At 48.1% G+C, this 16018-nt stretch overlaps 6 protein-coding genes across 6 annotated transcripts; 3 read left to right on the top strand and 3 right to left on the bottom strand.

Moving 5' to 3' along the window:
• Positions 1 to 4174: 4174 nt before the first annotated feature.
• Positions 4175 to 5186, top strand: B0J16DRAFT_258079 (uncharacterized protein; the record flags this gene model as incomplete). Its single annotated transcript, XM_046123166.1, has 3 exons — positions 4175 to 4255; positions 4312 to 4620; positions 4668 to 5186. 3 exons carry the CDS (start codon positions 4175 to 4177, stop codon positions 5184 to 5186), a joined length of 909 nt encoding a protein of 302 aa, XP_045989589.1.
• An 897-nt stretch (positions 5187 to 6083) lies between these two features.
• B0J16DRAFT_31128 (DASH complex subunit Spc19) lies at positions 6084 to 7088 on the bottom strand. The gene is made up of 2 exons (XM_046125002.1): positions 6742 to 7088; positions 6084 to 6692 (listed from the first exon to the last, which is right to left on the bottom strand). Exons 1-2 carry the CDS (start codon positions 6883 to 6885, stop codon positions 6321 to 6323), a joined length of 516 nt encoding a protein of 171 aa, XP_045989588.1. The 5' UTR covers positions 6886 to 7088; the 3' UTR covers positions 6084 to 6320.
• A 2519-nt stretch (positions 7089 to 9607) lies between these two features.
• Positions 9608 to 11439, top strand: B0J16DRAFT_31029 (PCI domain-containing protein). Its single transcript, XM_046124955.1, has 4 exons — positions 9608 to 9837; positions 9893 to 9952; positions 10000 to 10719; positions 10772 to 11439. Exons 1-4 carry the CDS (start codon positions 9754 to 9756, stop codon positions 11351 to 11353), a joined length of 1446 nt encoding a protein of 481 aa, XP_045989587.1. The 5' UTR covers positions 9608 to 9753; the 3' UTR covers positions 11354 to 11439.
• Positions 11440 to 11450: 11 nt separating this feature from the next.
• On the bottom strand, positions 11451 to 12769 carry B0J16DRAFT_329459 (serine hydrolase-domain-containing protein). The gene is made up of 2 exons (XM_046126329.1): positions 12355 to 12769; positions 11451 to 12237 (listed from the first exon to the last, which is right to left on the bottom strand). Exons 1-2 carry the CDS (start codon positions 12542 to 12544, stop codon positions 11525 to 11527), a joined length of 903 nt encoding a protein of 300 aa, XP_045989586.1. The 5' UTR covers positions 12545 to 12769; the 3' UTR covers positions 11451 to 11524.
• A 613-nt stretch (positions 12770 to 13382) lies between these two features.
• On the bottom strand, positions 13383 to 13804 carry B0J16DRAFT_378385 (ATPase, F0 complex, subunit J; the record flags this gene model as incomplete). Its single annotated transcript, XM_046130918.1, has 4 exons — positions 13383 to 13438; positions 13492 to 13542; positions 13661 to 13690; positions 13756 to 13804. The coding sequence occupies 4 exons, from the start codon at positions 13802 to 13804 to the stop codon at positions 13383 to 13385; spliced, it is 186 nt and encodes a 61-aa protein (XP_045989585.1).
• A 976-nt stretch (positions 13805 to 14780) lies between these two features.
• B0J16DRAFT_314257 (uncharacterized protein) lies at positions 14781 to 15897 on the top strand (the record flags this gene model as incomplete). The annotated part of the gene is made up of 2 exons (XM_046125177.1): positions 14781 to 15360; positions 15413 to 15897. 2 exons carry the CDS (start codon positions 14781 to 14783, stop codon positions 15895 to 15897), a joined length of 1065 nt encoding a protein of 354 aa, XP_045989584.1.
• Between the last annotated feature and the right edge of the window lie 121 nt (positions 15898 to 16018).

The raw sequence follows: 16018 nt of genomic DNA, 5'->3' as shown, positions 1-16018 counted from the left end.
TACTACAAGCATCGGCAGGCCATATCCGCGGGACATGTGATAACACTTATGCTGAGAAACTCAAACGTCATAAAGCTCACAATGGCAGATGTATGAGGTTGGTTTCGGAACATGAGATGCCGACTTGGTTTCACCCTACCTCGTAACCTCATCCAGCATGCGTTTCCTCCACCAGAAAACGAGTCACACCTGTGTTTTGAAACCCGGGCAGAAACAAGTCTTTATCACTTTATCTTGCATACATCTCTTGTGATTTCAGATCTTGTCAAGATGATGTTATCAAGCTCTTCGTTGCCCCGGATATCATCTGATCCATGTTTCAACGGCGTCTCGGTTGCGTCAGTGAAGAAACCTGAATCATAGGGGCTTCAGATACAACCTGAATTCAAAGTGGATGGAAAATGAAATAATCATTTCTACTTTCACTTAAATATTAGTAATACACATGACTTGGTTATCAACTTAGTGTTAAGTATACCGGCAGTTGGAGATAGATCTGGTCACTAGGAGGACAAACTATATATAAGTACCTTAACTTTACGATGTCTTCGTAATCATATCAATACGCTATAGATCGATTTATAGAGAAATCTTTCAATAAGACTATCTCATTGCTGAGTGTTCTAGCTATATCAAAATCCTAAAACGGAGTAAAGCTGTATCAGAAGTGTTTATAAACTTCTACGCAGAACACACTGTTCAAGCTATGACCTGCTTTGCGGTTCTCAATCTGGATAGTATGCATAGAGACTTATCAATCCTCCCCATGGTGTAATCAAGATCACCATACATAGCCTGTGTGTCCATATCAAGTAAACTCTTAGTCGCCGCTGTTGACTCACACCTGACGCTAACTGCATAGTCCAGTTTCACGTCATGTCATGAGGGCCATCGTCTTGGAAACTCACATGATGAAAGACGAACTACAAACATGCTGCAGAATATCTGCAGTTCGCCCTGCATGTTCCTGTTTCTTAAAAGGTACAAAACATCACTTGCTTCACTACGAGCCTCCATCTGCAACAGCCACACTGGGCGAGGAACTCAAATGATCAGCGACGCACCAACGACCGTTTGAACAAGGCCTCAGCCCAAGCTTTTTCAGTGAATGGAGCATTCTCCACAAGCAATGCTGCGCTGTCAGTGTCAATTTCAAAGCCATAACGATCAACCTAGTCGATCTCTGAGAACAAAGACAAGCCACGCGTCGATTCAAATTGACCGAGGTCATCAGTAATACGTACCTTGGTCATCGTAAAGATCGAGCTAAAATGGCTGTGCGATTCGTAGTTGAGTTTTGACGGCTCCAGGGGTAAGGACCCGCTGGGAGGACAGGGGCAGAGGCAGTTTCAAAGAAAAGCCCTGTAGTGACATTGACCTCTGCCTTTCCACGATAGTTACAGGCTCAGGCAGAAGCACAGACTGTGTGCACAACATGGGATGAAAATGTGTTTCTAGGGCTGTGAGAGCCAAGCGGGTAAAGAGGCAGCCGGTCACAAGTCGGGTTCAAGACTTGTAGCGTACTACACCAACTGCTACGGATGAAAGAGTTGCGGTTTGAGATCCATTGGCAGCCAAGCCACAACGAAGAACTAAATCATGATAACCTCATAGAAGACTTGGCCAACGTGACAGAGAGTAGGCGATTACTCATTGCTGCCATAAGATGCGTACAATATGCACTCTGTAGACTAGTTGTCGCATGGATCCATGGCCGAATTAAGCTGTGCCGATCTGACGGAACCGTTGTGAACGATCAGCTGCCGTCACTGGGATCTTATGCAGGCAATCGTGGACCGATAAGCTAAGCCGGATCTTTTGAGAATAAAACGCTCATATATACAATGGATGGGGATATCCATGTTGCTCTCTGAAGGGTCGTCAAGAAAGAGTGAGAAGGCGGCAGTTCATGTCTTGAAGTAGCGCCTCGTTTGTGTTAAACACCAGCCACTCAGTAGTCAAGAAAAATGTCTGACATCTTTCCAAGAGGCGCACGCGAGCAAGAGTCTGGTATGTTAATACGGTATGTCAAGGAAAATATTGGGGAGCTGTGGCCCTGTGCTTGGGCGGCCAGGATTGCAGCGATGAAACTCCCGCGATGGAGTCAAGACCACCTCTTTTGCCCATGCAGCCAGCCAATAGATGACCTTTGTTTCACCCTGGTCAAACTTCAAACAGCACGGGGTTAAAGAGAATCCATCCGGTATCCGCCAACGTTAAATGGATTTGATCTTGCAGTTGAATATCTGGTTATCCTATCGCGAGTCAGGGAAAATTCCTGGCAAAGGCGCCTCTCTCTTTTAAAGTTGGAGATGCAGGTCGGGAGGGTGTCACTGGGCCAAGGCTGGGCGTCCAAGACAGTATCTTGCACTGCTTTATTCATTCCTGTGAATGTCTGGATACATGTAGATAAGTTGAAGGGCATCCATCCATCAAGACAGCTCCAGCTGTTCCCATTTAGTCTACCATCTTACACTCTACTCTTGAGAAAGCACTGCTACGAATGACTTTTATTTACCAACACTCAATACCAATAAATCACGATCGAAACGAAACAACTGCAAAGCATCAAATACTATTATCCAATTCCGGACTCGGCTTCTTAAAGACATCCGCAACATCCACCCTGTCACGGTCACGACAGGACCCCCTTCAAGCCTATTTTGAATTCAATCCAATCTATTTTATCGATAGTCGCCAAAGAACAGACGAAGCGCCACAATTTACAGAAACAGGGGTCGTCGGGCGTCATTTGATTTGCTCAGAGCATTCTGGGCCAGTAGCCGCCTTTCATTTCCCGACCCATAGCTCCAGCTTGTTCCTGGACTGACTGCCCTGAGCCTGAGTTACCGTTACCGTCCATCGGTCGAACAGTCAGTTCAGTTCAGTTCCTGCAGTCTCGACTGACTCCTCACATCTTCTATCACGGCTGTTTACTTCTTTTCCCAACACCAACCATTCTTTTCTCAACTTGCACTGTATCATTGATTGATATATTTGTTTCTTCCTGTTGCACAATCACCAAATACGAACAGACCCTAGCTGCTGGATCAGGTCTTGGCTGTGCTTCAATTCCCCTGATTCCGTGTCCATCCCGTCTTTGCTTGTGACCGCGTCACATAAACTCCGTTACCACCTTACCTTAGGTACCTTACCTTTTTCTTACAGTAACATTTTTACTGGTCTGGTCTGGTTACCAGAAAGGATCTGGTCCTATTCCTATTCGCTACAAGACTGCGGTGGCTTTTGTTCAGCCCTGAGAACTGAACCCGACAGCCACTCACTGGTTGCGCTGTGCTGGCGGGCTGTGCTGCAGTGCGTTGTATTGTTTTTATTACCAACCGCGCGCATTTCTCGCGAGTTGCACAGCTTGTTATTATCATCATTACCGCTTGTTTCTCAAGCATTCTCAACCTCACAACTCATTCAATAGTCTTGCATCACATCAACGCTGCAATACTGTATCTGTATCAAGCACCTTGCAGCTTCTGTGCCCGTTGGTAGACAAGACCCCCTGCCCTGGTCTTTCACTGGGCTAGAGCCTAGACTGGGACTGGACTGGACTGGGTTGCCCCTTGTCTCCGCGTTTTTCCCCCTTCTCACCCGCAGCCATTGCATTTCGCCCATCCAATCTGTCCATTCTCTTCCCATTTCAAACCGTTCCATTCAGTTCAGTTCAATTCAGTCATTTCCATCCACCCTCTCCTTCTTTTCTTCCTTCCCACTGAACCGAACCGCTTACCTTAAGATAATCCTCTTTTATCTCATCCGCGCGGGCTTGGGTCATTCCACTCTTTTTTCTCTTCCTTAACTTGATTCTATTATTACACATTATTTCTGATCCATCGGCTCTACTCGACTTTCTGCGACCGTCGCCTACCGAATTCATACAGACGATCGACACTGATTCGCTTGGCTTTGCACCGCAACGCACCGAAACGGCTCGCCTCGAACACAGCCTCTTCCTTTTTCCATCACATCGCATTTCTTCCGCCGAATGCTCCGGTAGCAATCGAATCTTCGCCATACCTGATTGTCAATCGATCGCTCCAACGAAAGAGAAGCGCCTTCTCCTCTCTCACACTCAGCCTTCATCGCCATTCGGGCTGGTATCATTCTTATGCAATCGTACTCCCTCGACTCTCCCTCGCTTCAGAAGATGGACAACTCAAGAATGTACGGCCAGCGCAAGGGCATCCAAATGAGCAATATTCTTGGCGACCCCTTTGCTCTAGCCACTCTATCTATCGCCTCGGTGCGTCTCTTCCTGGTGCCTCGTCACGACTTGTGTACTAATCTCTCTCTCTCTAGCTTGCCTGGTTCATGACCTTTATTGCCTGTATCTTTGGCAGGATAGAGCAAAACAACAATTCTACGCTTGCCAAGGAGGACCCTTTCCCAACGTTGGCCTGGTGGAGCTGTATGTACAGCCTCTGCTTGATTGTCGGCGTCTTTGTTGTAATCGCAAGTGATGTTGTCCATACATATCACGTTGCTGTCACCGGTTATCTCTCTGCAGGAATTGTCTTGGTCTCGTCTGGTGTTAATTCATTGGTTTATTCGAACCGCGGTGCACGCGAGGCTGCCGCTGCTGGCTTCATTTTGCTCGCTGTCGTTATAGTAAGTTGCGCTTGAGCTTGGATAAGTGCCCGACTAACAGCCTGCAGGTCCAATGGACTTTCTACTTCGGTTCCAGCCCTTCTTCAACTCCCAGAGCTTTCCTTGACTCATTCGCCCTCGCCAAAGAATCCACCACCATTCACCGATCTACGATGAACGCTTATGGCGGTCGCCCCGAGACTTCCAACTCTGTCCAACCTCCCCAAATGTACACTTCCGCCCAGCTCAACGGTTTTGAGAACCCCTCGCCCGTTGGCGGTATCTCTGGAGCACGTGGCTCTGCCGTTCCTCAAAGCTACACCAACTCTGTTATGCAACAACAACCACCGCAATCTAAGCCAGGTCACTCCCCAGGCAACGACACCGCGGTCGTGCCACCTACCGAATATCCTTACCGGGCCAAGGCTATCTACAGTTACGAGGCCAACCCTGACGATGCCAACGAGATTTCATTCTCCAAACACGAAATTCTGGAGGTGTCGGATGTCAGCGGAAGATGGTGGCAGGCACGCAAAGAAAGCGGCGAGACGGGTATTGCGCCCAGCAATTACCTCATCCTGTTATGAGCAACGATCCATGCATGGATTCCCTGGGATACCCGTTTGATGAGACGCGAGATTACGTCCGTCGAACACCGTCAGACCCACGTACGGGCTGCTCGTTCATTGTTTGTCGCATTTTAACGTTTTTAGAGTCACGACTCGGCGATTTGGTTTCAGCACTGGGATGGGAAATATGTTGGATGGAGTATATTTGGGACGAAAAACCTCCTTGTCTTATAAACCGGACCACGACGCCTGCTACAGGCAGTTCTTTCTCATTTTGAATGTCTTGTTTTCTACTGTCTTCACTTATTATTCATCGTTTTCTCTATCATCCTCGAAGAATTCACAAGACGTGAATTGGTCCAAAGCTTACCTACCGCCTCTTGTCTTGGCGAAGGAATGACATGACCGCTGGCAGCGTCGAGTCAAAGGGCTGGTACGGTTGCGAGCCCACACAGGCTACGGGTAGTACAAAGAGTGGTATCTGTAGAGCAGCAGGCAGGCTCCGCTCTGTATGGAAGAGGTTTTACCTTGTTCGCAGATCCGGTGGCCAAGTGCAGATATGAAGAGTACCAAGCGAGCTATAGCTATAACGAGGGGGTGTCAAAGCACTCTCTTTGACCTAGTAAACACGATGATTATTGGAATGCAAATTGAATCTTGCTGTGTTAATCAATTGTGACTTGGGCTAAATTTAGGATCTGCATCTGGCGGGGACCACTGGGTCCTTCGCTTGAGGAGTTTAAGTTTTACTCAGGAACGCGTGGCAGATTCGTGGGAGTAAAAATGGGGTATTGCAACAGATCCTCAACTAGCCTATCTGAGACTAGACAGGTACAGCTCTTGTGCACATTGATCCATCCATTGGACTTCTGCTTTTATCGTCCCGAACTCAGCGCACAATGCTCCGGTCTGCGAACTCCGATCATAGCTTGTCGCTATCGGGATCGACATCTTCAAATGTCAATGGAGCCGGTACATATCCGGTGCCGATCGCATTTAGATTGCGCGTCGATCAATGCGATGCGGCTTTTATGTCTCGGATATGATGCGTCGCCTCCACCAAAGAAGATCTTTGAGCCGCATGAATCCAACTTCTGTCAAGATGAATCTTGGTTGGGGTTGCTTTCCATATCGGTTGTTCTTTATGGTTCATCATCCTTCCAACCTCTTCCTGAGCTCTCTCTCCTTCTGTAGCACCTCGAGCTCCAATCGTTCCACACCGTACCGCAGAGCTTCCTTGCGCTGGCGAACCGCCCGCGCGCGGAGCTTCTCCTCTGTTGTGAGCTTACGACTGCCGGTTTTCTGCTTCTTAGACTTGCTACCATATTCGTCGTAGTTGTCGTCTGGACGCTGCAGACGGCCCTGCTGCAGCTCCGCGCGGGCTTTGAGGGTCTCGATGCGGCGTTCCTGGCGCTCGATTTGGGAGTCTGCGCGGGCGAGTAGCAGAGCGATATAAGGACCTATTTCGTCGCGGAGGGATGTTTCGGCTGCTGTGAGTGTGGGTTGGGGGATGAGTTCGTAGTGCTGAGCTGTGTGAGCGGAAGGATCGAGACATGAGGTAGGTGAAACTTACGCGGACCGTCTTTAGGACGTTGACTAGACGAGGGAAGTCAGACACGCCATTGTCGAGCGTTTCAACGGATGATTCAAGGAATTTGAGAGATGTTCGTAGTGAGGAGACACAGTCGGAGTATGTCGATAGGTGGGCGGCAGCCATGATGATTGATCGTGGGGTGGTTCTGGTGTTGTTGTCGCGAGGTACACTTTGAGACAAATGATCCAATTAATGTGCTGTTGTTTGGAACCCAGTTCCCCTGCCTTCAAGTTTGATGTCGCGTGGTAGTTTCCGACAGAAAGTTATTATGTATCGTCGTTGTCGTAAGTGTCTGCTTGATTGTTTTGATTCGACCTGTCGATGCGGAGCGCGAAAGTTGATAAACAACGGCCAAGTGACGATTGACGCACGGGCCAGTCGCTTAATTGGTCTTCAGCTTGGCTGCCGAACTTCGTCCGATAATAACTTCAACCTCATTCCATCGTCAATACCTCTACTCTTTCAATTTGCAATTCGTGTTATCAATTTGTGTCTCAAGTTCAGGATTACATTAGACCTTATTGTTGATCGCTGAACTACCGGCTGAAGCCTCTCACTGTCATATTCAGTGAATGTGACTTCGAAAGTTGGTCGGCATCATGACCTTTGTTTCGTAAACCAGTAGTTATTGCGCAATACTGACTTTACCCTATATCCATGCATCAATGGCAATATTCGGTAACACAGGCCTCCGCTAGGGAGCGTCTGTGAAATTTGCCTGGTACCAAAATTATACAGGGTTGCAAATTAACATACAAAGATGTTGCTACCGGGTGGGAAAGCTCCATGATAATTTGGAGGTGCTGGCTTTCGTGAGCTGATTACAAACTCACGTAGGGCTTAAAGCTACTTCACCTTTGAAGGCTCGCTTTCAAGTTGTACGGAGTTTCCTTTATTCGCAGAGGCGTGTCCTTGCATCGTTGTGAGGTCCCCATTCTCCTAGAAACTGGTTTGATTTACTGGGATATATCGAGTTCTCCATCTCTTAAGTCTTCTGACACATGCTTTTCCCCCACTGTCTTCTTCACCAAGGATTATGAGATCCTTTCTAAGTTTAGGGCATTTTGACTCTTGTCCTGCCGAGACCTACAGAGTGAAAATGAGCATCTCATTGTGAGACTCAAAAGCCAATGTCGATCTCATTGTTCTTTGCACAATAGGCTTGATGGGCATGTTTGTGTCCCTTCAATATGAGATTTTCAAGCGACCTTTACCAGTCCTACTGGAACTCAATAAACTTGATGCCCTAAGGCAAAGCGTCCAGATAGGGCTCCATTATATCTCCACCCAATGACAGTACCTGTACGTCTTGTTTATAATAGAGCTTAGTTTCCTGGGTCTGGTTGAGACCTTGAACCGATCTATTAGGAAGCGATGTCTTATGACATTTAAAAGCTTCTATAGAGTTTGAATATCAACATGGTAAGAGAAGGGCCATCCTTATATCAGACAACAGCTGATGACAGTCTATGCAGCAGTATTTTAGTAGCGTGTATACTAACCTTTATTGGTGATAATCGATACTTTTTACGACAGCCTCCTATGGTCCATGAAGACGGAGAGCACAAGTTTCCTATCTTTGTTCAGGCCGAGTGGTCACTACACATTCTTAATCATACTTATGTCTCTGTGTCTACTTCGCTCAAACTGCGGGGACAGTCTCGATTATATTGTAACTTGAACGGGTTCTCGTTGCTTTGCAACAGTCTCACTATCAATGAGCCGGTGCTAAGACTTTAAGTTACTCGAAACACAGAACTGGCTTGGTAAATCAGTCAACACATCATGCATATACCATGTTGAATAATGAACTGGCTGTTTGCCGACTAAATTTCAACACCTAGGTTGAAGTATCATACTTAAGTCTCAGCAGATTGTACCTGACGCTCAATCAAAGCAATACATAGCTCTTGGGAACAGATCATGTACCATCACGTCGAGCAAATCCCCGTCTCTGGTCTCAAGTGACAATCTTTGCTATAAACCCAGACAAATCAAAAGAGCGCCACTTATCGACTGGACGTGCTGATGTGCTAGTATACAATATGAGTTGTAGATATGAGTCTCTCATGCCTAGTTTATTACATGTAAGCAACCTCTGGGTTAGCTATTACTATTTCAACAATGTCTACAAGTGTTCAAGCATCTTAGCTACCAAAACTCGTTCACTCCCCATGTAGCATGGTACAACTATGAGAGTCGTAAAGATTTCAAAAACTAGTTAATTACAATTGGTGTCAATCAATTCATGAACCACAAAATTTCATGGCTAGTTAGTTTGCTAAAAGTAGCACAAGGAAAACCCGTCACTGGATGAAAACACTCAAGCACTGGCAAGAATATAGTATTTATGTAATTGAAACAACACTCAAGGAACCATCTGGGTACTGTTTACATTTTCAAGTGTATCCTTGAAACTAGAAAGCTAATTGAAATCACATACGTACCTATTTAATCATAAACGAATTTGCTGTCAAACTATATAGTTATCCAATGTGAATTAATGGTTGCATTTTGAGTTTTACCTACCCTGTATGCTCAAGCCCGTTTCTAAGTTAAATTATGTATTCCTTCAACATTTGCTAACGTTACGCACTCAAAGTAGTAATTCAAGACAATCACGGAGAGACATTAAGACTTGATAAATTTCTTCATCCAAAAGTTATTCAAATATTATAGTTGAGTACCTGTATTGTAGTTCAATTGGAGCTGTTAGCGAAGGTCATGTGACCACAAAGTTGGATGACGAAGGTTTCGGAGCCGGTCCCACTAAATTCCAGCTTGAGCGATGCTGGCCTTGGTGGGGACCTAAGGAAGGCAGGCAGGAGCCTCTTGCGTGAGCCTCGTCACTGAATCGACCAGCTTGGACTAAATAACACACCCCATAGCATCAACACTACATACCACCGATTCTCGAACCCGACTTCCTCAACACCAGATATTACCAAAAACCACGTATCTCGAGGGAATAAAAACGCGAGAATAGCCATAATGTCTGACGGAGTTTTGAAGCCCGAGAAGGACTTCTCGAAGGAGGTCGACCAGCAGCTTCCCGAAGCTGAGAAGCTGGCTGCGGTAGGTGGTTGAGCTCCGAATTGCAAAATTGAGCTTTGGCTGATAGTATCTCTAGTCAAACAACCTTCAAGGCGCCATTGAGAAGCTTGCTGCTCTCGAGAAGCAAACCCGACAAGTACGCCCTTGCGCTCTCGACCCTCTTCTCCGCTAATCCAGTACTAGGCCTCCGATCTTGCGTCGACATCACGAGTACTGATCGCAATCGTCACACTATGTAAAAATGCGGGTGACTGGAGTCTTTTGAACGATCAGACCTTGGTCATGTCCAAGAAGCACAGCCAGCTCAAGCAGGCCATCACCAAGATGGTTCAGACTGTCATGGGCTTCCTCGACGACACCCCCGACCTCCAGACCAAGCTCTCCGTCATCGAAACCCTACGAACAGTAACAGAGGGCAAGATCTTTGTCGAAGTTGAGCGAGCTCGTGTTACAAAGATCCTTTCCGACATCAAGAAGAAGCAGGGTGATCTCAAGTCTGCTACTGAGATTCTTTGCGAGTTGCAAGTTGAAACTTTTGGATCAATGGACCGAAGGGAAAAGACCGAGTTTATTCTGGCCCAGGTTGAGCTATGCATTGAGAGTGAGGATTGGACACAGGCTGCCATTCTCGGCCGCAAGATCAGCACCCGCTACCTCTCACGCAAGCCCAAGAAGACAGCTGAGCAGCTTGAGAAGGAGCAAAAGGAGCGAGAGAAGAAGAAGGCCCGAGGCGAGGAGGTGCCCGAGGAGAAAGAGGACGACACAACCGATCTTAAGCTGCGATACTATGAGCAGCAAATCATTCTTGCCAAGCACGAGGAGAAGTACCTCGAAGTCTGCAAGCACTACCGCCAGGTGTTGGACACAGAAGCCGTTGAGGAGGATTCGGCTAAGCTTCGCCCCGTAGGTCAATCACTTCTGAAGCGCCGATTAAGTTTACTAACATCCACCTCAGGTCCTTCAACGCATTATTTACTTTGTCATCCTGGCTCCCTATGACAACGAACAGCACGATCTCCTCCACCGAATTCACAAAGACAGTCGCAACTCAGAAGTCCCAGCGGAAGCCGAGCTTCTGCGACTTTTTACCGTGCATGAGTTGATGCGATGGCCAGAGATTTCTAAGAGATTTGGACCTCACCTCTGCAGTACCGACGTCTTTGATGTGCAGGCTGGTCAATCTTCGGACGACAAGGCACACCAGCGATGGCAAGATCTCCGAAAGCGAGTGATCGAACACAACGTGCGAGTCATCGCGAAGTACTACACTCGCATCCAAATGAGCCGTCTTACTCAACTATTGGATCTTACCGAGGACGAGACTGAGAAGTACATCAGCGAGCTTGTAACCTCCAAGACCGTTTATGCCAAGATTGACCGACCTGCAAGAATTGTTAGCTTTGCTAAGCCTCGAGATGCTGACGATGTTCTCAACGAGTGGAGTCACAACATGAAGAGCCTTCTGGGCCTCTTGGAGAGAATTGATCATCTTATCACCAAGGAAGAGATGATGGCACGGATTCAGCCTGCCAAATAAGGGTTTGGAGTAATGGATAGAGCGGTTCATCATCACGACGGTATGGGTGTTCTGTATTATACAGGTTAGATAGTCCTCAGGATGAGGATATGTGACATGGCATTCGGTCTATTGAGTCTATCTTTTTATTCGTGTGTTGTAATCTATGTGTATCATTCAACCAGCCCAACCTTACAGCTCCGACTTGGGCTCCTTATCTTGGCCATGCTGCTTGATGAACCCCGCCAATGGTGCTGCCCATTGTTTGTTGACGGGTACGTGATGACCGCCGGGGTGGACAAGTACAAGAGGGTCTTCACAGCGATCTGTCAGTGCACGACTTCGGTTTTCATCAACCACTGTGTCGAGACTGCCCAGAAAGTGAAGCGTAGGAGTCTTGATCTTGGGCTCAAAGCAGAACTGCAGTGAGTCGGGAGTCGCCAAGAAGCCCGAGTAACACACAGCGAACTTGAGCGGGTTTCCAGAGTTTGCCTCCCTCAAGCCTCTCGCCCAGTCTCCTTGCTTGCCTTCTGGTAGAGCGCGCTCTGGCTCCAACGCAGCGGCAACAAGAGCAGCCATGGCACCACCTTGACTAAAGCCGCAAACCGCATCGATACCCTCCGAGTCTCGGATAGCCTGTGCGACGGTAGCCATTCCCTCATCTAACAGGCGGTAGTTGCCTGTAGCTTCATCTTTGCGCCACCAAGCCCAAGTGTCAGGCTGGTAATCCTCGGGCTGTGGCTCCTCAGGAGGTTGATAGCCGGGGATGTCTTCCGGGCTGAGCCGGCTGGGACCCGTAGCGTAAAGAAAGACGGGGAGAAGTGAGATAGGGTTAAGGAGCTTGACGATGGTCTTCTCTAGAGCGCGGGTCTTGGCCCGGAAGAGAGCGCCTGATTGTGTAAAGCCTGGTGAATGTCAGTGAGTGAGTTTTGAGATGTTTATGAGCTAGTCTGAAGAATGACGAATGACATGCATTAAGGCTATGTAATGCTGCATCTCTCATAGATGCATCTTTAACTTACCGTGAAGCATAAGAATCTTGACCTCCTTCTTTCCTTCATTGCCGTTAGGCTTTGATGCTGGCGCAGCAGTCATTGTAGATAAGCAAACTCTGTATGAAGACGAAGGGATTCTAAAAGATGAGGTTCTTCTGGCAGCAGTCGGAATAGCAATTGGTCTAGTGGCAGAAAAGATGCCGATGAGAAGACGCATCTATAAGGGAAAAGACGGAATGTAGCGAAGTGAGGCGGACTTATATCGGTATTGTTGTATGGTTGTTGGCCGTATGAGTCGACGACGTGGAGTGAGTTTGAGTGAAGCGTCAACAATGATTTGTCAGGACAGAGATCATTCTAAGGGCGTCGGGCCGTTGCTTGAACACGACTACACTTCATCCCCACCGCATCAACTTTCGACTTTAAATAGGCATGGTCAAGGCTTGTTTATGATATTCACTTGTTCCATAGATTGAGTTATTCATGAAGATATATTATGACATGCTTTTAATCCCGATTTCATACCCACTGATGTCACTGCATGCATGACGTTAAGACGGATTAAACTTTGTTATATAAAGCGAACCAATTCATCTATATAATGGAAAGAAATAGCCCTGCACGAAAATCACATTAATCACAGAGGAGCAGGACAAAGTAAATCATGTGGCCATGATGATGGACCGCTACGTCCACAAGAGCTTAACAGCCAGTACGTCGCGGTGAGTATTGGGCCTTGATTGATCTTCCTTGCACAAAAATAGAAATAAACCACGGAGCATGATGGCAGATTTCAGAGTGAGTCAAGGGTTTTCACATATCACATAACCAGACTGAATCCTGGCTCCCAGCACGTTCGAATATCCGGATTTTTGAGCGCATTCGTGGTTGTCAACTGCACCCATGGGCAAGTTGTACAGATCGTTGTGTAGGTCAATTAAGCCCCTTTTGCGATTCTATGATACAATTCCATCTCGTGAACCCTAGCCTCGCGGTCGAGCGGATCGATTATGCTTGCTGGCTTGAACGAAATCCCATTTTCCATTTCCAATATCTTAGTGACCACCGGACTTGGCGTTGGGGTTGCGGGGGTCGTTCTTGAACTCGGCGGCTGTTATATATGGTCAATCGTCGTTCTGGGTACTCATTTGATAGGGATCGTACAGTTCATCATGGCGTTCTGAGCGGAGTTGACACCGTAGGCAATGACAACACCTGCATCCTGTGTTAACTGCTGTCCAAATATCATCGACGCATCAATCGAAATCGGGAACGTGGGGGAAGGCTCGAGGGGAGAGCGAATTCGTCGGTCGAGCTGCGCAATTAGACGTACCGGCGGCGAAGAAAGGCCAGTAAGGCTTCACTGTGGGAGGAGTCAGCGGGACAGATTCGCGATGGCGCAGACGGAAGAGTCGCAATTGAACGTACAGAAGGGAGCGTTGAACTTCTTGAGGGGTTGAACACCGAGCCAAGACATGATGACGGATTTCGTGGGTATCGCGGGAGGAAGGTTCGGTTTGATGGACTTGGACGTCGGCAACGGGTGCTTTGAGATTGAGATTGCTACAGAACGAGCCTTTTTCCGAACGACAGACCCAACAAAGCTCCGAGCGGGTTCTGCCGAAGCCGAGCCCGGATCGTTTTCTGTGTGCCTAAAGTTTAAGGCGAGTAATTTTGAGGTTGGCTGAGTAAGAAGGTACGTACTCCTGCCAGAGCTGAGGAACAGCAGGCCCAACCGAACCCCGCATTCTATGGCGCGCTAAGCTTTTACACGTGATGCCTAATCTGGGGTGACATCATCAGATAGCTCCTTGAGCTCCAGCTTTAAGAAGGTAGTGTACGTACTGTTGAACCTTCTTGCCTTATCCCTCTTGTTTTCCTCATAAAATCAGCCTATTTTGCCCTTGTTATTGTCGTACTCATAGAGTCAGTACTCGTCATAAACAATACGACCGAAAAACTCACCTAAAAAGTGCGGGGTGAAGTCAATTATACATTCCTGGGCGTGCAACCGAAAAGCCGTTCCGTCCCTCCAACTCTCGGTTGCCCAATCGTCCTTCTGCTTCGCCCTCCTCATTTTGCCAGGGCAATCTCGACCCAAGACTGTTTTCGATACCACCTTTGCGCTTAAACGCCTACCTTCCCGCTTCTGCTGTGCTCTGCCCGCACCAAGCACCAGCTTTTGATTGCCACCAATTGTGCCGCATCTGACCTTCTGCTTCCGCTTTACTATACTTTCTCGTCTAAATCCTCGGTGTATTTCCTTGTTTCAGCATCTCCCCTGTCTCTCACACGACTCCAAACGTTGATCTCCGACGTTGTTGCTCCCTGAAAGATCGCCCGCATTCTCCCCGCGCCCGTGTCAGCTTTATTAGACACGCATTGCGCCTCGTTCGAATAAAGAGACTTTACACCTTCATTCCTCAATTCCAACCCATCTCCCACCACCGAAAATGCTCAGTCGTCAGTTCGCACGCGCCGCTGCCGTCACCCCGCGCGCAGGTGTGCGAGCTCTGAGCTCGACTGCTGTTCTCAACGGTCGCACACCTTCTCTTGGAGATGTCAACCCTACACACGCAGAGGTCGATAAGTTCAGTCAGAAGCAGAAGGAATTTCGCGAGCACTTGGTAGAAGCACAGAAGAAGCGAGAAGCCAGTGCGTTATCCTCCCATTCGCAGCCAGCTAACGTTCCGTTCGAAAAGTCCGCCGAAGGCTCACAGAATGACCCTGTAGGACGAACCGAAGAGGCCAAGGAGCCCGAGCCATCCCGCAAGGCAGGTCCCTTGACCAACCTCATTTACGGCACCAAGGAGGGTCGCGAGCTTGACGCCCAACTCGAAGCAAGCTTCAGTCAGGTCCTTGCCCGTGGCAAGTACGTCCACTCGATTGTTCTTCACGAAGTCAAGCCTGACAAGGTTGACGAGTATGTCGAACTTGTCGGCAAGTGGTATCCCAAGATGGCGAATGCCCCAGAGAACAAGGTGAATTTGGTCGGAAGTTGGAGGACAGAGGTTGGCGACTGCGATACCTTCGGTATGTATAAGCTCATTTCACCAAGCCTTTTTGTTGCTGACCATTGCAACAGTCCACATTTGGGAATACCAAAAGTACGAGGGTTACCACCAATCTCGACACAACATCACCCACCACCCTGAGTTTTCTGAGTTCGACAACAAATTGAAGGGCCTAATCAACTCCAAGAACGTTTCGCTTATGCAAGAGTTCTCTTTCTGGCCAACAACACCTCCACGATCGCTGGGCGGCATCTTTGAACTGCGCTCCTACACATTGCACCCAGGTAACCTGCTCGAGTGGGAGACACACTGGCGACGAGGCCTCAAGGCCCGCCGTGAGGTCATGGAAGGCGTCGGTGCTTGGTTTGTCCAAATTGGTGACCTTAACACTGTCCACCACCTGTGGCAATTTGCAAACTTGGAGGAGCGCCGCGGTCGCCGCGAGCAGAGTTGGCAGGTTGAGGGCTGGAGCGACACCGTACACAAGACCGTGCCTCTTATTCAGAGCATGAAGTCAAGGATTCTTGTCCCTATGCCTTGGTCTCCTGTCCGATAAATGCTCAACAGTCATGTCGGCAATGTCTTGATGGAAATATCTGGCTAATGGAGCGTTGTTTACCCACCTGAATTTGACATATTGGAACGCACCTCCTGCACGAGATTAGACGTCGTGCTTT

Source organism: Fusarium flagelliforme (genome assembly GCF_020744385.1).
Source record: "Fusarium flagelliforme strain FIESC 12 MPI-CAGE-AA-0113 chromosome Unknown B0J16scaffold_1, whole genome shotgun sequence".
NCBI lineage: Eukaryota > Fungi > Ascomycota > Sordariomycetes > Hypocreales > Nectriaceae > Fusarium > Fusarium flagelliforme.
This window is presented reverse-complemented; position numbering and strand designations above follow the sequence as displayed.